Below are 24,985 nucleotides of genomic sequence, written 5' to 3'. Positions count from 1 at the left end.
ATTGCTGATGATAAATTCATATATTAAATTCAGTGACTGATGTGAATACACAATGTTTTAACATTTTAGAAAAAAACTAAACTTTGTTGCATCCAAATGAACATCAAAGTAGTCGATATTTTATCCAAATATAATTTGAAGTTCTAAACCTTTAATTAAATATTGCTGGAACGGATTAGGTAAAGGAAAGGGGGGTGGCCTTAATCTATGGGAATGCCAGTTAATAATACTGAAGAATACAAAAGTAAAAAAAAAAGTTACAACACAATTGTATATAAATATATAATAAAACAAAAGTGAAAAAGATAAAACAATACATTTTAAGGAAGAAGTTATTAAAAGTGATTAAAATCAGTTGAATCTTCTGACCATTTTATGTTTGTGGGTTCCTACAGACAGCCAAGGGGTCAACGTATAAATGATTTCACATGTGATTCACACACTTTTCACTCAAGATCCTTACATTTTTCTTATTAGATTTAATTGTGTAAATCTTGTGCGAAAAATAATGTATAAATGGACCCCTAAGGTTTATGCTAATTTTATATGATATCATAATATATTATTTTAATATTGTGTTATTATATATATATTTTTTTAATTTATGTTCCATTTTCTGCAATAAAAAAAAAAACACAAAAAAAAAACGTTCATTTTTGAGTTAAATAACTTTTAATTTGGACAAATACCAGGGTACAAACATACATAAGGACATATATCTAAAAAATGTTACCATAATAAGTCATATTGTTAATGAGAGCTATATATGAAAAAGAGATCAAAACGGTGCAATGGAAAGAAAATATATACGGTACTCAAAAAAAAAAAAACATTTTTGATGCTGTTTCTAGCAAGAAAATCCTCCAGTGATCACTGGGTGCAGCGTGTGCATTGCCTTAAAAGTGCATTTTGGAAAAAATGAAAAAGGCAGAGGTGGTCATGGGCCCTAACTAGGATTGACTAGATTGCTTCTAAGAATATAGTATTTTTTTATTTTATTTTTATTTATAATATTTTGCCCATTTTTTAAATCATATTTATTTTTCATTTTCTTTCAATCATCTGTTGCTGTGCACACTTTTTTTTTATTTTTTTTTTCCTTTCTGGCTGGCAGAAGCTTACTAAAATCCAATCATTGTGTGTTTCTCCATGATAGATTCCACGGGTCTCCTATCATTTCTGTTGCTGCTAAACCTGGAGGACCCGAAGCTCCAGAGTCTGCGACTGCTCAGGGAATATCGGAGCTTATTGAGGTGAGTCAAGAGACTACTAAAGCGTTGCATTTTTTTTATTTTTTTTGTTTATTATGTTCTATAGCAGGGGTCTCCAAACTTTCTACACAAAGGTCCAATTTACTGCCCTTCAAGCTTTAGACCCCTTTCACACTGGAGGCACTTTTTTAGGCGCTTTTGGGCTAAAAATAGCGCATGTAAAGCATCTGAAAAACGCGTCCCCTGCAGCCCCAGTGTGAGACCCCCGAGTGCTTCCACACTGGTGCTTGCAGGACGTTAAAAAAAAAAAAAAAAAAAAAAAAAAAGTCCTGCAAGCAGGATCTTTGGGGCGGTGGAGGAGCGGCATATACATCGATCCTCCACCGCCCCTGCTCATTGAAATTAATGGGCAGCGCTGCTGAAGCACCTGAAAATCGCTTGCAATTTGCTTCGGCAGCGACGTTTTTCGGGTGCTATTAACCCTTTCTTCGGTCACTAGCGGGGGTTAAAAGCACCACGTTAGCGTGCGGAAGTGGCGCTCTACCAATAATGCGGCAGTATGAAAGGGGTCTTAGGGTGGCTAGCGGATGTTGAAATTGATCTGGCATTGGCACCCCATTATTATTGTTTTTCATGAGAGAATAAGTGCCGCATTAATGGTGTCAGTTGGTGGAATAGTGCCCCAAGGGCCAGATAAAGGTGGGCAAAGGGCCACATTCAGTCCCCGTGCCACAGTTTGGAGACCACTTTTCTATAATAAAAAAATAAAACTTTTTTTTTTTTTTTTTAAACATGGTTGTAATTATATTTTTTATTCATATGAAATTATTGCATATGCTATGTTTGCCAGTTGCAGCCAATTGGGGGGTGTGCTTTATGTGTCCACAAAGAGCCTATGATAAAGAAGAACTTCAGGGGGAAAAGAAAAAGAATTGAAAATCTGTGGGCGTACAGAGAATTAAGTGTAGCACGATATATGCCACCTCCTGGATCTACTGGTTCACTGACCGCAGATAGTATAGCTTTTCCGTACTCCTGTGCTTTATATAGTAGTCTTTATTTTGATGTAGCTAGCAGAAAAAGAAAAGCCCAAATTGGTGCAAGGTCAAAAATTACAAAAAAATATCAAAAATTGAAATTGTTAATCAAAGCGTATTGGTATATCCATCCACAAATTTTATATATATATATATATATATATATATATATATATATATATATATATAATATAAAAATTTGTAAAACCTGGATATGAGGACAAGGATGGGCAGGGGTAGGCGAGGGGGAGGGGGGAGAGAAGAGGAGGCGGGAGGAAGAAAGAAAGGGGTGGGGGGGGGGCAGATCAAGCATAAAAGTAATAAAGAAATAAAATCAAATAAAATACCAAAACAAATAACAAAACTGCCAGCACTATAAACTGAGAGAATAAATGATAATTTCAGAAATATTGGATCTGAGCAAGTCTGCCCCAATCTTTAACAAAACAAAATTTAGTTTCCCGACTATAGAGATGTAGAGGACCCTACGGCCGATGGCTGTGGGGTCTGTACATATACTGTACATTGTACATTCACATCAGTCCCTGCCCTCAAGGAGCTTACAATCTAAGGTCCCTAACTCACATTCATACACATACTAGGGACAATTTAGACAGGTGCCAATTACCTACCAGCATGTCTTTGTCCTACCTATCTATCTTGATTTCTATCTTATCTATCAATCTGTGTTTCTATCGATTAATCTCTATTTTTATCTATCTCTCGATCTCTATTTTTATCTATCTATATCTATCTCTATTTCTGTCTTCTCCATTGATCTTTATTTCTATCTTATCTATCTATCTATCTATCTATCTATCTATCTATCTATCTATATCTTATCCATTGATTTTTCTATCTATCTATCTATCTCTATTTCTGTCTTATCCATTGATCTTTATTTCTATCTTATCTATTGATCTATCTGTCTATCTATTGTAAGGGATCTTCCCGGGGTAGGGTGTGTTTGGACACAGTTCACAGCAGACTTGGAATTTGATAAAGCAGATCTTGGCGTTTATTCGTGGTACAAACAGTCCAGCAAACAAAATATACAGCAACACCGTGCTTTCTAAGTACAACAAAAATAAAAGTCCTAGCCCGGCTGGGCGCTTACTAACAGGTTCTGCTCACCTATCTGACACTTACAAACACAGCGTCTTTCGCCTGGATATCGCAGGGTGAGTTTTAGCTCCAGCAGTGGCTGTGCTTGCAGCTTCCTTCAACACACAGATTGTTCATTCCCTGGCTGAGAAGCAATCACCTGCAGACCCTACAGAGCCTTTAGCTTCCCAGGCTAATTAGGATCCAAGCTCACCTGATCCCAAACCCAGAACTGGATCGGGGGATGTGGAATGACAGGTCCCTCTACCAAACCTACCTGCCATTCCATATAAACCCAGGCCCGGCAAAATTAAATAACAACTCAGCAGCATATCGCTGCTGAGAAACTGAACCATCCTGGATTTACCATCTCACACTGTGTAGCAACCTAGGTGAGATGTACACCCCCTCGATCACTTCTCCAGTGACATGTCTACATATCCCCCCCCTCTTTTTCAGACCGGAGGGCTGAGCCTTTTGTCCCCACAGACAACTTACCCTTGACAATGCGTCAGCATTTGCCTGTAATTTCCCTGGCCTGTGTTCCACAGTGAAATTAAAGTTTTGTAGGGAGAGAAACCATCTAGTCACTCTTGCATTTCTCTCCTTGTTTAACTTCATCCATTTTAGGGGGGCATGGTCTGTCACCAACTTGAATTTCCTGCCTAGCAAGTAATACTTTAAAGATTCTAGGGCCCACTTTACTGCCAAACATTCTCGCTCCACAATGGCATAATTTTTCTCGGCCGGGGTTAGTTTTCTACTCAAGTACGTCACCGGATGCTCCTCACCATTCACTACTTGTGAGAGTACTGCACCTAAGCCTGTGCTAGAGGCATCTGTCTGGACCAGAAATTCTCGCCTGAAATCGGGGGTGACTAACACAGGTGGTTGGCACAAGGCAGACTTAAGGCTTTGGAAAGCCTCCTCGGCCTCTGGGGTCCACGTGACCATTGCTGTCTTTCCGCCCTTTGTCAAGTCAGTTAGCGGAGCAGCAACTGAGGCAAAGTTCGGCACAAATCTACGGTAATAACCCGTAATACCCAGGAAAGCTCTAACCTGTTTCCTTGTCAGGGGTCTAGGCCAATTCTGTATTGCCTCAATTACCCCCAGAGCAAGCATACGTTTTACCTCGGCAGATACGGCTTCCCTACGTGCCTCGGGTATCCTATAGGGCTTAAGGTTTACTCTGCTTCTAGGCTCAGTTTCAATGTGATGATGGATGAGGTGTGTACGCCCTGGGAGGTCAGAGAACTTGTTTTTGTTTTTCTGTAAAAATTCCTGAGCCTCCTGTTTCTGTGACACTGATAGAGTATCACCTACCTTGACTGGAGGGATTGGTTGTGACAAATTATTAACAGTATTTGTCGCCCCCAAGGATTCCCTGTCTTTCCAGGGCTTGATCAAGTTTATGTGATAAACTTGGAAAGGCTTCCTTCTACCTGGTTGGTGCACCTTGTAGTTCACCTCACTGATCTTTTCAACAATTTCATAAGGACCTTGCCACTTCGCTAAGAATTTACTCTCAACAGTGGGGACTAGTATAAGGACCCTATCGCCTGGGTTGAATGTCCTGATTCTTGCGGACCGGTTGTAAATTCTACTTTGGGCCTCTTGAGCTCTCTGGAGGTGTTCCCTTACCAGGGGCATTACAGTGGCTATACGGTCCTGCATTTGTGCTACATGCTCAATAACACTCTTGTATGGGGTGGACTCATTCTCCCATGTCTCTTTTGCAATGTCTAGTAGACCCCTAGGGTGATGACCATAGACCAACTCGAATGGTGAGAACCCTGTGGACGCTTGGGGCACCTCCCTAATAGCAAACATGAGGTAGGGTAATAAATGATCCCAGTCACGACCATCTTTTGCCACCACTTTCTTCAACATATGTTTCAAAGTTTTATTAAATCTCTCCACCAATCCGTCCGTCTGGGGGTGGTACACAGAGGTACGGATGTGTGAGATTTTAAATAGTCTGCATAATTCCTTCATTACTTTCGACATAAATGGCGTACCTTGGTCAGTTAGGATTTCTTTGGGGATCCCAGTCCTAGAGAACATATAAAACAACTCACGTGCAATTGTTTTAGATGCAGTGTTTCTTAAGGGTACAGCCTCAGGATAGCGGGTCGCATAATCCAGGACTACCAAAATATACTGGTGTCCTCTAGCTGACTTTACAATGGGACCCACTAAATCCATGGCAATACGCTCAAAAGGCACCTCTATAATAGGGAGCGAAACCAAAGGACTGCGAAAATGTGACACTGGGGCACTAACCTGACATGTGGGGCACGACTCACAGTATTTTTTAATGTCATCATATATGGCCGGCCAAAAAAACCTCTGGAGAACCCTCTCTCGCGTTTTGTCAGTCCCCAAGTGTCCCCCAAGAACATGGTTATGTGCCATGTCAAGCACCTGACGCCGGTACGGCTTAGGTACCAGAAGCTGTTCCACAATCTCATCTTTAACCTTATTGACTCTATAGAAAAGATCATTAGTCACCGAAAAATGTGGAAATCTTTTTTCAGCATCTGGTTCCTGAGGTACCCCGTTCATAACAGCAACCTGCTCTCTCGCATTTTTGAGAGTGGGGTCCTGTAATTGTGCAGTCCCAAAACTATCGCTAGACACCTCTAAGTCTAGTATATTTTGCTCAGTGGGAGGAGCCTCCTCCTCCCCAGCCAGGACCTGCAAAGGAAAACAATCATTTTCATCCTGCACATTTTTATCATTCACAGTGGACAAGGCAACCCCCTTAGAGGTATCCTCACTCCTTTTGGGGATTTTTCTTTTTTCCCAAAGAGCCCAGAATAATGGAAAATCGCGCCCCAATATTACATTATGCATGAGGTTTTTAACCACACCCACTTCATATTGTACGGTGCCTTGTTCAGTCCCGACTTTAGCCAGCACTATAGGGTACACTTTTGTATCACCATGTATGCACACAACACTCATATGCTTTTTAGACTCTAAGTCCCCAGTCACCAGGCTAGCATGCAGCAAGGTTACAAGGCTTCCTGAGTCCATTAACGCTTTAACAGGAAAGTCATTGATTGTGATGTTGCAGATTTGCGGTTCAGTCTCTAGTCCAGGAACTGCAGCACAAGATGGTTCCGCAAATAGCGACTGACGCCTGCTAGCGTCACATTCCATGGGTTCAGAGGTAAGAGGGCAATGGGCCGACACGTGTCCCGCCTCATGGCATCTCCAACACTGGATAGGGCCTGGTCTCTTTGGCAAGGAGTCCTTTTCAGAGCCCCTTAGCCACCCGGGACCATCACCAGTCTTTTGTCCCTGAGACACCACTTGAGCCCTTTTCCCCCCATCAGCACCCCTCCACACTCCCCCAATAGATGGAAGTCTCTTACCAGCTGACGGCACAGATCTGGCGCTCCGGGGAGGTGAAGATGCTGCAGGAACATCACGGAGGTAGTCCTCAGTCGCCTGGAACCTCTCCACAAGGTTGACAAGTTCGTTTGCATTCTTAGGATCACCTTGTCCCACCCAGCGTTGCAAGTCAGTAGGAAGGGCTCGGAGGTAGCGATCCATCACGACCTTCTCTAGGATTTGTGCAGGAGTAGAAGTGTCTGGCTCCAACCACTTTCTTGCCAAATGGATTAGGTCATACATCTGGGACCTCGCTGATTTGTCCAGACTGTAGCTCCAGTTGCGTACCCTCCGGGCACGGACTGCAGTAGTAACTCCTAGTCGGGCAAGCATCTCCTCTTTTAGCCGAGTATAGTCCTTAACCTCTTGCTCACTGAGGTCATAGTAGGCCTTTTGAGGTTCACCTGTTAAATAGGGCGCAATTACCTCTGCCCACTCAGCGGCTGGTAACTTCTCTCGCTCAGCCACGCGCTCAAATACTGTTAGATAGGCCTCAACATCGTCCTCAGCAGTCATCTTTTGCAGCGCTTTCTGCACAGTCCTTCTCCCAGAAAAAATCTCTGGAGCGGCTCCCTCCATTGTGGGTGGATTAGCAACCACAGGCGCCTCTCGATTTACTATCAGGTGCTCGATAAGTTGTTGTTGGCTTTGGCGCAAAGCTTGCAACTCTTCCTTATGCATCCGCTGTTGTGCAGCCATCATCTGCTGTTGTGCAGCCATGGACTGTTCATGTCGTCTATTGGCCTCTGTCTGAGCCTGCTGTTGTGCAGCCATCATCTGCTGTTGTTCAGCCATGGACTGTTCATGTCGTCTATTGGCCTCTGTCTGAGCCTGCTGTTGTTGCAAACTCACTTGCATAAACTGCTTCAGCATCTCCTCCATGTTGCTGGACTGTTTTTGGAGTGTAGTTGCAGCTTTCACCCAGGACATCAGCAGCTGTAGCCAAGTCTGTCCACACCGTTGCCCCTAGCAACCGCGTTGCCCGCTACCTCCACCAATTGTAAGGGATCTTCCCGGGGTAGGGTGTGTTTGGACACAGTTCACAGCAGACTTGGAATTTGATAAAGCAGATCTTGGCGTTTATTCGTGGTACAAACAGTCCAGCAAACAAAATATACAGCAACACCGTGCTTTCTAAGTACAACAAAAATAAAAGTCCTAGCCCGGCTGGGCGCTTACTAACAGGTTCTGCTCACCTATCTGACACTTACAAACACAGCGTCTTTCGCCTGGATATCGCAGGGTGAGTTTTAGCTCCAGCAGTGGCTGTGCTTGCAGCTTCCTTCAACACACAGATTGTTCATTCCCTGGCTGAGAAGCAATCACCTGCAGACCCTGCAGTGCCTTTAGCTTCCCAGGCTAATTAGGATCCAAGCTCACCTGATCCCAAACCCAGAACTGGATCGGGGGATGTGGAATGACAGGTCCCTCTACCAAACCTACCTGCCATTCCATATAAACCCAGGCCCGGCAAAATTAAATAACAACTCAGCAGCATATCGCTGCTGAGAAACTGATCCATCCTGGATTTACCATCTCACACTGTGTAGCAACCTAGGTGAGATGTACACCCCCTCAACCACTTCTCCAGTGACATGTCTACACTATCTATATCTTATCCATTGATCTATCTATCTATCTATCTATCTATCTCTCTATTTCTGTCTTATCCATTGATCTTTATTTCTGTCTGTCTATCTATTTATCTCTATGTCTGTCTTCTCCATTGATCTTTATTGCTATCTTATCCATTGATCTTTATATCTATCTATCTATCTATCTATCTATCTATCTATCGATATCTTATCCATTGATCTTTATTTCTATCTTTCTATCTTATGTGTTTCTGCTGTACAAACCCCATTATCTTATCAAATCACCCCAAGGTGGTAATAGTTGTTACTATTTGCAGCTTTGCATTAAATTAAACAAGCCTGGTGGTCTTTTTTTATATTGATCCCCAGGAGAGTCAGGGAGCAGGCAAAGGTCGCCGACCTTTCCAATTACACCCCGGCTGGTGCTCTGCACTCTACAAAGAAAGTCACAACTGTTCTTGTGTATCAAGCCTGGATCTGACATGAGCCACATATAGCCCCCCTCTGTGTGCTCAACCATTGCAAAGTATTCTGAAAAAAAAAAAAAAAAAATGGCCTCAGGGAACCAAATGGTTGCCATCTCTGTATTATACAGGATCATCCCAAAAGCTTTAACAAGTTAATGTAATTTCAAAAGCAGTTTTTGTTATTTTTACATCTGCAGCTTTTATTACAACGATGGCATGATACCATGGAGGTCCTTGTTCAGGCACTTCCTGTTATAGGGTGACAACGCTCTGTCCCTGTCTCCCAATTGCTTCCCTGTGTTGCCACACTTATGTTTTTTTTTTTTCTTCAAGACATGGTATGATTTTGTGAGAATATTCTGTGTTGTCACAAGTGCTTTTAGTGGGCCTTATACTGATGTAGATGAGACAGAATTTTTCGCCATTGTCCCCATCAGGAAGCCTGCGCTGACCAGCGACTTGCAGCCTCTGCTGTAGCACATGCATATAGACAGGAAGCAGCTGGCAAATGATGTCATACATCCCAGGAGTCTTCGGTAGGGGAGGAGGGGCTTTCTCAGCTAAGCACACCCTCTCCTGCTTGCATGCCTGAGCTAAGCGCAGGTGGGTTCCAGGAAGTAAATGCTACATGATTCATCTGCCCTTAGTCAAGATGACCACGGCCAGAAATGCTGGGGGAGGGGGGGAAATGTCTCAACAAAATGAAGCATGGACACATGGATGGATGGGGGGAGTTTGCTTTAAATAATAAAAATTAATCAAATGGCATTTTTGGTTTGTGGTGCTCAGGTGAAGTGTAGTTCCACTTTAAGTTTGTATCTTATTCTATGAACTAGAAACCTTTTTCTTTTTTTTTTTCAACTTTTTTGAGACTTGTTGCTGTCATCAATTTCAAAATTACTTCTTTTTTTTGTATTTTCTTAAAATGTTACATGTTCTCAGTTTAAACATTTGATACGTTTTCTATTGTGAATAAAATTTGGGTTTATATAATTGGCAAAAAAAAAAAAATCTTTTTTGGCCCTTCTTGTAAGATGATATTGCGGAGCTCCTGGCGACGTCTCTCATTTGGCCTTGCTCTCTTGCACTCTGAATGAACTCTTGTGTGTTTTCTGCCTTCTTGTTCTGCAGCTCTTGAAGTCTCAGGCCTATCTTCCCCGCAGAGATCCCTCGGGGCCTTTCCTTATGGCAGTTGACCACTGTTTCTCCATCAAGGGTCAGGGCACTGTGATGACAGGCACCGTCCTCTCCGGCTCCGTCAGTCTAAATGACAATGTGGAAATCCCAGCCTTAAAGGTAAAAAAAAAAAAATTTCCTCGGCCACTAGTGGGCGGCATTGTACAAGTAGATACACCCGCAGGGAGGATGTATTCGCTGCCATGTGTTTGATACTACCCATGTTACGTATTGGCACAATGTTTTTGTAAGATATTCATAACTGCAATTTTAATAACTTGCCTCCAGATTTTTTATTTTTTGTTTTCTATGTAACTTTAAACAGGTAACCTGTAAAAATGTTAAAGCGCACCTATGGAGATTTTTAAGTAACAACGTTTGGAGCCATTCCACAAGTGTGTGCAATTTTAACCACTACAGTACCACCCATAGTCGTATGATGTCCGCAAAAGGGATCTCCCATCCTGGGCGGGCGTCATATGACGTCCTGGGCTTCCCCGGCCATCTGGGGGGGCACACGCACCGCGCGTCACCCGGGAGCCGATGCGTGTGCCCGGCGCCCGTGATGTCCACCGGGCACCCGCGATTGCCCGATAACAGAGCAAGGATGTGGATCTGTGCGTGTAAGCACACAAATCCACATCCTGTCAGGTGAGAGGAGACCGATTATGTGTTCCGTGTACAGAGGAACACCGATCAGTCTCCTTCCCTTGTGAGTCCCCTCCCCCTACAGTTACAATCACTCCCTAGGTAACACAGTTAACCCCTTGATCGCCCCCTGGTGTTAACCCCTTCCCTGCCAGTGACATTTGCACAGTAATCAATGCATTTTTATAGCACTGATCGCTGTATAAATGTGAATGGTCCCAAAATGGTGTCAAAAGTGTCCGATGTGTCCGCCACAATGTCACAGTCACGGTAAAAATCGCAGATCGCTGCCATTACTAGTAAAAAAAAAAAAAAAAAAAATAATAAAAATGCCATAAAACTACCTCCAATATTGTAGACACTATAGCTTTTGCGCAAACCACTCAATATAGGTTTTATTGCGTTTTTTTTTATTTTTTTACCAAAAATATGTAGAAGAATACATATCGGCCTAAACTGAGAAAAAAATGTGTTTAAAAAAAATAAAAATGGGATATTTATTATAGCAAAAAGTAAAAAATATTGTATTTTCTTTCAAACTTGTCGCTCTTCTTTTGTTTATAGCGCAAAAAATAAAAACCGCAGAGATGATCAAATACCACCAAAAGAAAGCTCTATTTGTGGGGGGAAAAAAAACGATTAAAAATGTAATTTGGGTACAGTGTTGCATGACCGCGCAATTGTCATTCAAAGTGCGACAGCCCTGAAAATTGGCCTGGGCAGGAATGGAGTGAAAATGCCCTGTATTGAAGTGGTTAAAGCGTAACATCATCTATCGCATTATACAAAAAGATTGGGCTAACTTTTTACTGTTTTGTTATTTTTTTTAAATTCATGAAACTGTTTTTTTTTTTTTGCCAACAAAAAAAGTTTTTAAAAAATTGTTGCGCAAATACCGTGTGAGATAAAGTCGCAACGACCGCCATTTTATTCCCTAGGGTCTCTGCTAAAAAAAAACATATATAATGTTTGGGGGTTGTGAGTAATTTTCTAGCAAAAAATAAAATTATGATTTTTACATGTAGGAGAGGAGTGCCAGAATAGGCCCGGTATGGTTAATGAATAAAAAAAAAAAACAGAACTTTTTATGTTTTTGTAGCATTGTTTCTGCCCTTTTCATAAAACATTGAAAAGCAATAAATGATTTTGTCCTTTTATGGCTTGAGATACAGAAGCGTACGAAGGCCAGACTCCCCGACCCAGGTCATGTAACGTCACGGCCCCCCCTGTGTTTACCAAACACCCTGGACAGTGAGTGACAGGAGGTGCCCACTGGGCATTGGGACGCAGCTTTTATAAAAAGAAACTATTTGGGAAAGGAAAACAAACCAATGTGTCCGCCATGGAAAGTGGTTACCTTTCCCTCAACAGTCGCTAATAGTTTGTGACATCTCTGACCGTCTGAACCCGAGTATGGAGAGGTCAGCGTGCAATCTCTCCTCCTGACTCCCACCTAGTCTGCGTTTAAATGGTAAGGACACTTATAGCGCATTTATCCTTAATGGGCCCTCCGTCCCGGCGCTACCACTTCCTCTGGCGATTCCCTTCGTGCAGCATTGGACAATACCTCACATTGCACAGCTTTCCCAACCGGCCAGTTTGCTCTTTTTTGCATGTGAACGACTTGAACATCATTCAATTCAACAAAGTTAAAAAAAAAAAAAAAAAAAAACACTTTAAGATTTCCTAGAACGACGCAACATCAAAAATCACTTTAAAAGCCACTTCAGTATTTTTAATTCTGCAGCTTTCATTAAAATATTAAGCACAGAGGGGCATATGTGCAAAGATAAATTAGGGATATATATATATCCTCTATGTGTGAGAATAAAAATGAGTGATATCAATCAAAAATATCCAAAGTGTCTCCGTGCCTAATGTGAAAGGAAAAAATAAAAAATAAAATAAAAAGTAATAGTCTAAAAAATAATAAATAATATATAATAATAAATAAATACCCGTTTAAATAAATACACGTGAAAAATTTAAAAAATTAAATTATAAATAATAAATAAATACCCATTTAAATAAATTAATTAATAAACGTGAAAAAACGAATGTGTGCTTAGTGAGCCAATCGCAGGAGTAAAATAGATATTTTTTTCCTTTCACATTAGGCACGGAGACACTTTGGATATTTTTGACATACCATATATACTCGAGTATAAGGCGAGATTTTCAGCCTCTTTTTTGAGGCTGAAAGTGCCCCCTCGGCTTATACTCGAGTCACCGCTGTCTGACTGCTCGATCAGCGTATCGAGCAGACAGACGGCGGACATTAAAATTCAAAAGCCGCGCCTCCTTCTCCGCCTCCGCCTGTGATAGGCGGAACACTGAATTTCCCAGCAGTCAGTGTTCCGCCTATCACGGACATCCGTTCATTCTCATACTACGGACGAGTATGAGAGGATGTCCGTGATAGGCGGAACACAGGCTGCTGGGAAATTGAGTGTTCCGCCTATCACAGGCGGAGGACGGAGGCGCGGCTTTTGAATTGTAGAATGGCCGCCGAGAAGAGCGGCGATCCATCGGCACGACACGGGACGGAGGAGGCACGGGATGGAGGAGGCACGGGACGGAGGAGGCACGGGACAGAGGAGGCACGGGACAGAGGAGGCACGGGACAGAGGAGGCACGGGACAGAGGAGGCACGGGACGACGGCGGCTCGCGACGGAGGCTTGGGACACAGGTAGGCTGGACACACACACAAGGCTGCACGGACACACACACACACACACACACACACACACACACACACACACACACACACACACACACACACACACACACACACACACACACACACACACGGATGGATGGATGGATACACACACACACACACACACAGGGATGGATGGATGGATGGATACACACACACACACACACACAGGGATGGATGGATGGATGAATACACACACACACACACACACACACACACACAGGGATGGATGGATGGATGGATACACACACAGGGATGGATGGACGGACACACACACAGGGATGGATGGATGGATGGATGGATGGACACACACACAGGGATGGATGGACGGACACACACACAGGGATGGACGGACACACAGGGATGGACAGCCATGTCTCACCCTCGGCTTATACACGAGTCAATAAGTTTTCCAGTTTTTTGGGGGTAAATTGGGGGCCTCGGCTTATATTCGGGTCGGCCTATACTCGAGTATATACGGTATATATATGTATATGTGTGTGTGTGTGTGTGTGTGTGTATATATACATATATATGTGTGTATGTATATGTGTGTGTGTGTGTGTATATATATATATATATATGTGTGTGTGTGTATATATATATATATATATATATATATATATATATATATATATATATATATATATGTATGTATGTGTGTGTGTGTGTATATATATATATATATATATATATATATATATGTATATATGTATGTATGTATGTATATATATATATATCTCCCTAATTTATCTTTGCACATATGCCCCTCTGTGCTTAATATTTAGTTGCTATATTTTTCCCTTTACACATAACCGTTTGGATTTGATTTATTTCACTTTTGCGCAAAATTATTTATATACTCTTTCACTTGTTTGGTGTTACTGTGAACACTTAGATTTTGCAGCACTTGTGAACACATCTTATTTTTTACTCACACATTGATCCTTCTGGTCTACTCCTAGTAGCGCAAACGACTTTATCACATTCTTCATTAAAATATTACCTGAAGTGCTAAGAAAGTTCGGGCACCTTTTATTACAGGGTGACCATATATTATCTCCTGATTATCCTCTAGAGCTCTGGAAGATTTTACCCCCCCCCCCTCTATGAACAGGCCATTTTTTTGCTATTGAGCACTGCGCTATTTTAACTTGTAACTGCGCAGTCATGCAACACTGTACCCAAATTAAATAAAACATTTGAAAAAATTCACGTAAATCAAGCTTTCTTTTTTTCTTTTGGTGGTATTTGATCAACACTGAGTTTTTTTTAATTTTTTGTGATCTAAACGAAAAAAGATCAAACTTTTTTTAAAAAAAACCCAATATTTTTTACTTTCTGTTATAAAATATATCCAATAAAAAAAAATTCTTTATAAATTGTGGCCAAAATATTTTCTGTTACATGTTTTTGAAAAAACAAAAAATCCCAATAAGTGTATTGTTTCATTTGTGAGAAAGTTTGTAGCGTCTACAAACTATGGTATACAGGTGCATAAATTTAGAATATCATCAAAAAGTTAATTTATTTCAATAATTCAGTTCAAAAAGTGAAACTCCTATATTTTATCTAAGATGCGACAGACACAGAGTGATATATTTCATGCATTTCTTTTTTATTTTATTTTGATGATTATGGCTTACAGCTTGTGAAAACCCAAAATTCTGTATCTCAGAAAATTTGAATATTATATAAGAACAATAAAAAAAAGGATTTTTAATACAGAAATGTTGGCTTAGTGAAAAGTATATCCATGTACAGTAAAGTATGCACTCAATACTTTGTCAGAGGGTCCCTTTGCATGAATCACTGCATCAACGTGGCGTGGCATGGAGGCATCAGCCTGCGGCACTGCTGAGGTGTTATAGAAGCCCAGGTTGCTTTGATAGCGGCCTTCAGCTCGTCTGTATTGTTGGGTCTGGTGTCTCTCATCTTTGGGGTTTAGGTCAGGCGAGTTTGCTGGCAAATCAATCACAGTGATACCATGATCATTAAACCAGGTATTGGTACTTTTGGCAGTGTGGGCAAGTGCCAAGTCCTGCTGGAAAATGAAATCAGCATCTCCATAAAGCTGATCAGCAGAGGGAAGCGTGAAGTGCTCTAGAATGTCCTGTTAGAGGGCTGCACTGACTTTGGACTTGATAAAATACAGTGGACCAACACCAGCAGATGACATGGCTCCCCAAATCAGCATGAACTGTGAAAAATGTTGCATTTCATTTGGAAATCAAGGTCCCAGAGTGTGGGGGAAGAGTGGAGAGGCACAGAATCCAAGTGGAATGAGTTCCAGTGTGAGGTTTTCACAGTCAGTGATGATTTGGGGATGATATTCTGGTGTTGGTCCACTGTTTTATCAGGTCCAAAGTCAGCGTAAGTCAGTCTAATTTTATGAGATGCACCTGTGTATATACTGGAATTTTTTTTTTTTATACTAGTAATGGCGGGGATCAGCGACTTATAATAGGACAGCAATAATGCAGTGGGCAATCTGACACTGACTGACGCTGGGGGGAACTAACTGCCACTGACAGCACCAGTGACATTGATACAGTGATCAATGATAATACCAGATCTCAAAATTTCAAGTCCTGAGCCACTAGCCAGGCCTTAAGAGTTACTCGCAACCAGTTGCCCCACCCAGCCATACTCCCAAACCCGCCCTTGTAAACTATCTCATGAAATTATACTGTTAATATTTATTTTTGGAACTGCATAAAATATTTAACAACTTTAACAATTATTTACATAAAGCATATCAGTACCCATCAGTGGAGCCAATCAGTGCCCATAAGTGCAGCCAATCAGTGCAGTCCATCGGTGCAGCATATCATTGCAGCGTATCAGTGCCCATCAGTGCAGCATACTATTTCTCACCATTGCAGCATACCAGTGCCCATTAATGCAGCCTATTAGTGCTCACCAGTGCAGCGTATTGTGCAGCCTCCTCAGTCATCCGTGCTTAGCAATGCACCAGGGAGGAAATGTGAGGATCCGGCGGCCGGGTGACACAGAGCGAGATCCCCGCAGAGATGCGGCTTGTATATGAATAGCCACGTTGTCAAACTAAGTCCCGCCTCCTGGAATCTAATAGCACACTGGTCCAATGCCGCTCTGGAGGCTTGACTTTGTTTGACATCAGCCGGCTCATATACAAGCTGCGTCTCAACGGGAGATCCCCGCTCTGTTTTTTTTCGGATGCACGATCCTTCTGACCGTTTCCTGGCAGATCGCTTCTGCCAGAAGCGGTGCTGACTTTTTTTTTTTTTTACAGGGCATCAGAGCAGCCTGGGGCCCAGGGAACCCCCCTCTGAGATGCTCTGATGGCCGCACCCCTTCTGCCAGAAGAGGTCAGCCAGGAAACTGTCAGCTTGGTCCTTCCCTGCTCCTCACTCGCCCTCCGCTAAATTCCACTCGTGAAAACATGCAAGCAGGCAAATGGAATTTTTGAGGGCTGATAATACTATACACTGTCACTGTACTAAGGACACTGGCTGGGAAAGGGGTTAACATCTAGGGATATCAGGGGGTTAAAAGTGTGCCTAACTATGTGTAATGTGTGTAAACAGTGCTGCAGCATATAGAGATTCGAGAACCCCCGTGGAGGGGGGGGGGGCCTGGCAAATAGCTGTGGTAGGCAGTCAAATTTAACGTAATGGGAGGCTGTGGGCTCCTGCAGCTAATTGTAGCCACTCATGTGTAATTACTATGCAGTGACTACCTGCATGCAACTGGCCGTGGATGCAGACTTTCTTTCTTCCGGGGCTAATCACTCCCAGGTGATCGCTGCATCGTATTTAGACCCCTTTCACACAAGGGCGTTTTGCAAGCGCTGTAACTTTAGAAATAGTGCCTGCAATCCGCCCTTAAACTGCTGCTACATTGTTTTCAGTGTGAAAGCCCGAGGGCTTTCACACTGGAGCGGTGCGCTGGCAGGACGCCAGGAAAAGTCCTGCCAGCAGCTTCTTTGGATCGGTGAAGGAGCCGTGTGTTTACCGCTCCTCCCCAATTTAAATGGGGCAGCGCTGCAATACCGCCGGCAAAATGCCGCTATTGCGGCATATTGCGCGCTGTTTTAACCCTTTCTCGGACGCTAGCAGGTGTAAAAGCACCCTGCTAGCGGCCGAAATGCACTGCAAATCTGACGGTAAAACGCAGCTAAAAATATTTGATAGGGGTGGCTCAGGGACAGTTAGGTGGGTGTGGGACTGGCTTCCCTGAATAAATGAGTTTTCAGGGATCTCCTAAAGGTGGACAGGGTAGGGGCTGATCGAATATACTAGGGCAGGGAGTTCCAGAGGATGGGAGAGGCTCTGGAGAAGTCTTGAAGGTGAGCATGGGAGGAGGTAACAAGGGAGCTAGAGAGCAGGAGGTCCTGGGAGGAGCGGAGGGGACGATTTGGGCGATATCTGCAGATGAGGTTGGTGATGTAGATGGGGTGATGTTGTGAATGGCCTTGTATGTTATGGTTAGCATTTTGAATTTTACATGGTGGAGTAGGGGAAGCCAGTGAAGGGATTAGCAGAGAGGAGCAGCAGTCACAGATCGGTTAGTGATGTGTATTAGTCTAGCAGCAGAATTCATAAAAGACTGAACGGGGGGTAGCCTGGTTAAGGGTAGGGCATTCAGGAGAGAGTTGCAGTAGTCAAGGTGGGAAATAATCAAGGAGTAAATCATAATAATAATCAAGAAATAATCAATGAAATTACATCACTCCCCCACTGGCCAATCAAGAGGCCAAAAACCCACCACCAAGGGAGGTGAGCATATTCGGGAGTTTAGTTCCACTTTAATAAACATGTAGCCATCTGAGCCCATCCTTCAGCATGAAGCTTTTTCACACCACCATTGGAAAGGTCATAATGTGTCATCATCACCCTACGCCACGCAGGGTCACAGTTTAGTTTTTTTTTTCCCAGTGGCATCAGAAGGGTTAAGAGTGTAAAATTAGTGTCCCCTTTGGGCACGTTGATTGTCTTGGGCCTTTGAAGACTAACGTAATGAGCAACGTTATAAGGTTTCAGAATCTTGGGAAACAAAACTCTGCTTGATGAGATAAAAGCAGCGATGACCCACTAATTGGAGCCATTACAGAGAAAAATGATTTTCGCCTCCTTCACATCTCTGTCCACTGCCAGTTTGGGGATTATAGTCGGAGGGATGAACTCATGCGAGCGATTATACAACTCGTAGCCTTGACAAAGGAGCTAGAGCTTGTGGCCGCTGCTCTCCAGAAGTTAAAATAAAGCTGCGCAGAGAATGGGGTATTGTATGAGTGTTCCGGACATGAAAGGCAGATACAATCAGATACAATCACAAATGATAGGAGCATTTTGAAAGATTGATTGTCCATCTATGGGAGAGGATATGGAGGAGGCAGGCCGGTCTCACTCCTTCCTTTGTGTTCTGGGCTGGAGATTACAGCAGAAGCTCTATCTGGTTACACCGTGGCCTCGGGATCAAGCCGCACAAAATGGCCTATTTGCCCTTCCGATGGGTCTTGCGGCTTTTCGACATCCGTGCCAGCACGCAATGTAGAATGATGCGAAAAAGAAAAAACCCTAATTATTAGCTGGCCGAATTTCCTGCGTCCATTTAGACGTCGCTGTTATTATTTTAATTAGCAAATTGTGTTTAATTCGATATAATTTTAGTGCACAATGGCATATAGGGAAAATGCAGCATTTTTTATACTGTTTCGGGGTTTTTCTTTTTTAAAGGATAGTGGATAGCTTTATTCCCAACCTAAACCAGCCACAAAGCATCCAAAGTGTTTTCGGACCAGCAGCAACCTTTCCTGGTCAATAAACATTGGTTCCAGGGGTTGAAGATAAACTATTTTAATCCTGTGTATAACTAAAAATTGGTGGTGAAGTTGCACTAGATGGTTTGCAGCAGCTGGACTTTATTATACACATTTTTCTCACAATTAGGTTAATCCGTGGCAGTGCATGAGTGTTTTTTTGATTTCATAATCCTGTACTGCCAACCCTTTAAGAAATGTAAACGTCGAAAACCCAACTGTGATTACTGTGTTTGGCTGACATCATGATCATGTGATCCCGAGCCTATTGTTCCGGCTCCTGACCATCACTGTGTGAAGGGGAGCTGTCAGCGACAGCACGGTCACAGTGTTGGGGGCACACAATAGAGCATATTCCCTACACAAAACAGCTATGTGTAATGTGGCAGAGCAGTATTCAGCCCACCTCCTTGCTGCCACATGTATGCATTCGACCAGTATGAGACGGGTTTGTGTGACCGTGTGTAGGATCTGTGCCCGTTCTTTTAGTAGGCTGCCCTATGCGCAAGAAACATGGAAATTAAGTCCCTCTCTTCCAAAAATGTGCCTATCACATACCTTCTGAAGACTGAAACGTTGTGGAGGCCTCTCTTGCACCTCCTGCTCAACACTCCTGAAGGTGGAGCCAGAGAGTATGAGGGTATGGAGTGACACGAGTCCCGAAGTAGTGGGCTGTTGATGTTCCCTCCTTAGATGAGCTGGATGTTGCAGTCCTTAGAGTAGGATGCTGAAGCAGCTTAGTACCGGAACTGAAGATGGAAGCAGTGCTGGGAAGCAGGCGGCAGCCATTGACAGCCAGGCAATGAGGGACCAAATTGGTAAGCAGAGCAAGTCCAAGGAAGAGGCCATGGTCAGTAACAGCTGGGCAAGGCAGTACACAATCAGCAGACAGAGACTAGTCAAGTATACAGGCCAAGGTCAGGGTAGACAGATGAGCAAGAATGTTGAGGCAAAAAGGCAGAGGCAAAGTCCAGCAAGAAGCTGGCTCATACACGGCCAAAAAAAAAAACGAATCAGGTTTCAGGACACCTGTAACAAGCTGAATAATACCATTCAGCAACTTCTACCATTGACACATCCATTGAAATAGTCCCTTGGTTGCCAAGTGTGCACACCAATTGCAATGTACACATGTGCAGGCTGGGTCATCACAGAATGTCTGGTGTTGTCCTTTCATCCAGAAATACAAGCAACAATGCAATGTGCATGAGCAGTAGTGCAAACCACACGGGCATCTGCACTGGTTTCCTGAGAATCAGGTTTACCTTACAGAGCCACTCCAGACCATATGGTGCTGCGGAGAGAAGGCGAGTGGAGGAGGCAGAAGAGAGGTCCTAAAAAAAATTAAATAGGTTCCACTTTAGGTCAGAAGAAGGGCCAACTAGTCAGTAAGGGATAAGCTCATTTACTGGAGAGGTGGTGGTGGTGGTTATGAGTAAAACCTGGTAACACACTATGAGTTCCTGGTTGAACGAAAAAAAACTGTCCGCTCCAGGCAGAGCCGCTGTACTAATGATCCAACGTTATTACAATGATCTCCCTCCACCAGAACACTACTCTCAGGGAGCTGGTCAGCTGCTGGTTTTCCAGAATGCTGGTCTCGCAGAAGCTGGCCAAACAGCCAAATCGGTCCGGCTCCTAATACACATGGGCCAAAAGTCAATCGGCTTTTTTTAAACTGCCCGATGTCATCCGGCCCATGTGTTACGGGGCTTTAGCCTTGAATATAGAAAGTTAAGGTCTTGGTAAGTAAGGTGAATTGCTGTAAAGCTAGACTTTAACAAGATTCCAACTTCAAATTAATTTATGTTCAATACAAGACTAATCCATTTATAATAACCTTGGATCCAGCTTACTGAAAATTCCTGGAACCCCTTAAAACCTTATTTCTCTATTTCCTGTATATATATTTTTTTTCCTGAACGTAGCACTTATGAAATTCGCTGTCCATATCAGATAAACCAGCGACACTGGCGCAAGCTTCAAAACAGACAAAAACCATCCATCGCTGACATAAAACAGCTAGATGAAAACAGCTGCGGGAACACAGGACCCCCCGGTAATTAAAGCACTGTCATAGATCCATGGATCATTATTTTATTTACTCCTTTGCTCCCATTTTTTTTCTTCTTTTCTGCAGTTTAAGATCCATTAATTTATACAACACTGAAAACTCAAAGACGAGAACTTCAAAGGCCGAGGTCCCATGTTTTCTTGTTGCTCTGTTCGTCCTTTCTTTAGTTTTTTACTTAAGTGGTTTCTTCCTTTAATTCATTTTTGTAATAAATTGACTTACTATCCGGTGCAGACCTTTAGATTTTCTGTTTGGGGTTTAACATTTTCAGGTTCAAAGTTCACTTTTTTTTTTTTCCTTACACTTGATGGTTTGCACCAGTCATTAATATAGTAGAACATTCTATGTATTGGGCTTGATTAAAACACTCTGACCTCTGATTGGATGTAATTGCAGTGGCATTCCGTTAAATATTTCTGTTTTTCTCCTTTTTGTAGCTTGCAATAAACATAAGGGTGATACTTGATCCTGCTAAAGTTTTAGAACAACTCTACTTTACAGAGGCATTTGTTCATGTATTCCTTAATTGGTTTCCAGCTGTTTAAAGTGAACCTGTCATCATGGGGTCACTTCTAAAAGCAGGTCGACCCTGTAAAAGAAGTCTGTTATACTTACCTTTTCTGGTGGTCCATGTCTTCAAACACCATCACAGCTTCCTGGCTGTTGCAGGTATTTTATACTTCTGGGGGTTTGAATATCTGTTCTTCCTTCCGCACGCATTGGTTCCTCTCTCCGGCTCATACATTAATACAGGACCCAAAAGATTCCAACTTCAAATTAATTTATGTTCAATACAAGACCACTGCATTGAATACAATGCAGTGGCCAGGACACAAAAGGGTTGAATACCTGTCCATGCCAGACTCCCTTTTGCCTAACAATGCACTTGAACTCAACCTTTGGAAATTAAAGGCCCACCCAGCCCAGCATCTTTTAATGAAATCCTTTCAGGGATTATTATCCCCACAACAGCTGGCAACTTTAAATACAAAGGCGTAGTAGCTCTTCTTTAACATACTTCTGTACTGTCGCATTACTCAACCTATCTATCAAAGTTAAGTGATCCTTGGGAGAAATCACTTTCTCATTTGGTCATAAACCATAGTCCATGGCTACAGATGAAGATAGGGCTGTATATTATACCATTATAACTTGCAAACTTATACAAGGTAGCAAAGTGAGAGACGTGTTCTCAGGTTAGCACCTGGTGGCTGGGCTGCCCACGTAAACCTAGGGGGGTCTGAAAAAAGGTAGAGCCATACTGAGCGCCCACTATTCTTGGGAGGAGCTGTGGGGGGTTAGGAACTGTACCTTATAGGAGAGGTAGGAGAAAGGGTAAGATCAACCCAGATATTTCAAGTTTACCTCACAGGAACATTTTATAAAGTTTCAATTTTTAAAATGTAGATTTATCCAGTCTTTTCTCATTATTTTTACCAATGAAAGTACTCTTTAGTTTGCCTACTGATGTCCTTTGCCTTAAACATAATGCATTTTAAGTAGAATGAAGAACGTGCCAGACAATATGGTTGACAGTCCAGTCACATTTTTATTCATCATAAGAATAAAAAAGATATCCGACATGTTTCAGGGGCTTCACTTATCCCTCTTCATCAAATCAGGGCTTTTGCAGGTGAGGGTTGGAAAAGCTCTGGACTGAGAATGGGTAACCTGGAGTAGAAATTGACGTAAAAAGTAAACTCTGCGATGCATTGTAACAATACAAAGATAATGGAAGCAATACATTGATAATACAAGCATTACACCAGTGCGCCTACTGGTGTAATGGGGCCCTTTTAAAGGTTTTATTCATGCCCCCTCCTCCTTCTGTTTTTTTTTTCTTTGAGCCTAGATTCCCACTCTTGCGATGCAGGAACCAGCGTGATTCCAGTGCTGGTTGCCACATGGCATCTCCCCCGCAGGCAGTTGACACTGCCCTATGCGATCCGTTGCGGGTGTCAATAGAGTTAATGACTCCCCCAGATCGATTCACACATCACGGTGGGAACTGTGGATTCAGGCAGGAATCGGATCGCATGGGTCTAAACACCAAAAAAAACAAAAAAGTCCCTGCACCTTTTTTTGCGAATCCAATGCGAGTTCAGCCATACAAATTGCATGGCTGAAAGCACAGACATCGCATGTGATCGGGTCTGTGTTCGCATATGTGTGAACCCAGGCTAAGACTTGCATACAATGTTCCTGTCATCTCTCCTCATATCCATTAAGCAGTGCTTTCACTATTTTTTTTGCCCATCTTGCTCTATCTTATCAGTATGTTTTGTAAGTAAGGTCTCCAAACCCGAACACAGTATTTTAAATGAGGTCCAACAAAGAAGCTATATAGGGGAATCAGGACCTCCTCCCTGCTGCTGGGGATCCCTATATTGATCTATATAGAGGAGTTAGGACCCCTTCCCCCTGGTGAGGATCCCTCTAGTGATAACTAAAGATTCATATAGAGGAATCGGGCCATTTCCCTCATGCTGGTGGGCCTCTAGTGATAACTAAAGGTCTATATATAGAGGAGTCAGGACCCCCCCCCCCCCCACTTAGGATCCCTCTAGTGATAACTAAATATCTACATAGTATATAGAGGAATCAAGACCTCTTTCCTCCTGCTGGGTATACCTCTAGTAATAACTGAAGATTCACATAGAGGAATCAGGACCTCATTCCTCCTGCTGGTGTTCCCTCTGTTGATAACTAAGGCCGCGTACACACGGGCGGATTGTCTGCCCAACTTAGTCCGCTGAAACCTGTTTCAGCGGACAATCCGCTCGTGTGTGGGCTTCAGCGGACTTTTTCAGCGGACAGTCTGGCGGACTAAGTCTTTCGGAATTTTCGTAATTTTGTCCGTCCAAACTTGGTTTCAGCGGACAGTCCGCTCGTGAGTAGGCAAGTTGGACGGACTAAGTATGGCGCATGCTCAGAAAGGATTTACACGGCCGAAGGTTGCATTGCAGTGTATTGGACGTCGTATTTCTAGTCCCGTCGTACGTGCTGTACACGTCATCGCGCAAGCTTTCAGCGGACTGTCTGTTCGTCGTGTGTGGTCAAGTCCGTTCATTTAAAAGTTGGACGGACTGTCTGTCGGATTGTCTGACGAACTTAGTTGGGCAGACAATCCGCCCGTGTGTACGCGGCCTAAGGCTCTATATAGAGGAGTTAGGACCTCCTTCCCCCTGCTGGGTATAATTCTAGTAATAACTGAAGATCCACATAGAGGAATCAAGACCTCCTTCCTCCTCCTGGTGATCCCTCTATTGCTACCTAAGGCTCTATATAGAGGAGTTAGGACCTCCTTCCCCCTGCTGGGTATACTTCTAGTAATAACTGAAGATCCACATAGAGGAATCAAGACCTCCTTCCTCCTCCTCGTGATCCCTCTAGTCTATTGCTACCTAAGGCTCTATATAGAGGAGTTAGGACCTCCTTCACCCTGCTTAGGATACATCTGGTGATCCTTCCTCCTGTTGGGGGTCCCTCTAGTGATAACTGAAGATACACATACAGGAATTGGGACCTTCTTTTCTCCTGCTGGGGATCCCTCTATTGATAACTTAAGATCTATAGTGAGGTGTTAGGACCTCCTTCCTCCTGCTGGGTATACTTCTAGTAATAACTGAAGATCCACATAGAGGAATCAAGACCTCCTTCCTCCTCCTGGTGATCCCTCTATTGCTACCTAAGGCTCTATATAGAGGAGTTAGGACCTCCTTCCCCCTGCTTAGGATACATCTGGTGATCC

General features: G+C 43.0%; 1 protein-coding gene across 1 annotated transcript in view; it reads left to right on the top strand.

Moving 5' to 3' along the window:
- Positions 1-24,985, top strand: part of EEFSEC (eukaryotic elongation factor, selenocysteine-tRNA specific) — a 247,788-nt gene that overhangs the window by 58,483 nt on the left and 164,320 nt on the right. The window contains exons 3-4 of the mRNA XM_077451722.1: positions 1,157-1,253; positions 9,945-10,109. Coding sequence (XP_077307848.1) covers positions 1,157-1,253; positions 9,945-10,109 — 262 coding nt within the window. The remainder of the gene's footprint in view (positions 1-1,156; positions 1,254-9,944; positions 10,110-24,985) is intronic.

This window comes from Lithobates pipiens, unplaced genomic scaffold (assembly GCF_037356315.1).
Source record: "Lithobates pipiens isolate NorthernLeopardFrog02 unplaced genomic scaffold, aLitPip1_a1.2 Scaffold_23, whole genome shotgun sequence".
NCBI lineage: Eukaryota > Metazoa > Chordata > Amphibia > Anura > Ranidae > Lithobates > Lithobates pipiens.
Note: the sequence above shows the minus strand (reverse complement) of the source record. Positions and strands in the feature narration are given on the sequence as shown.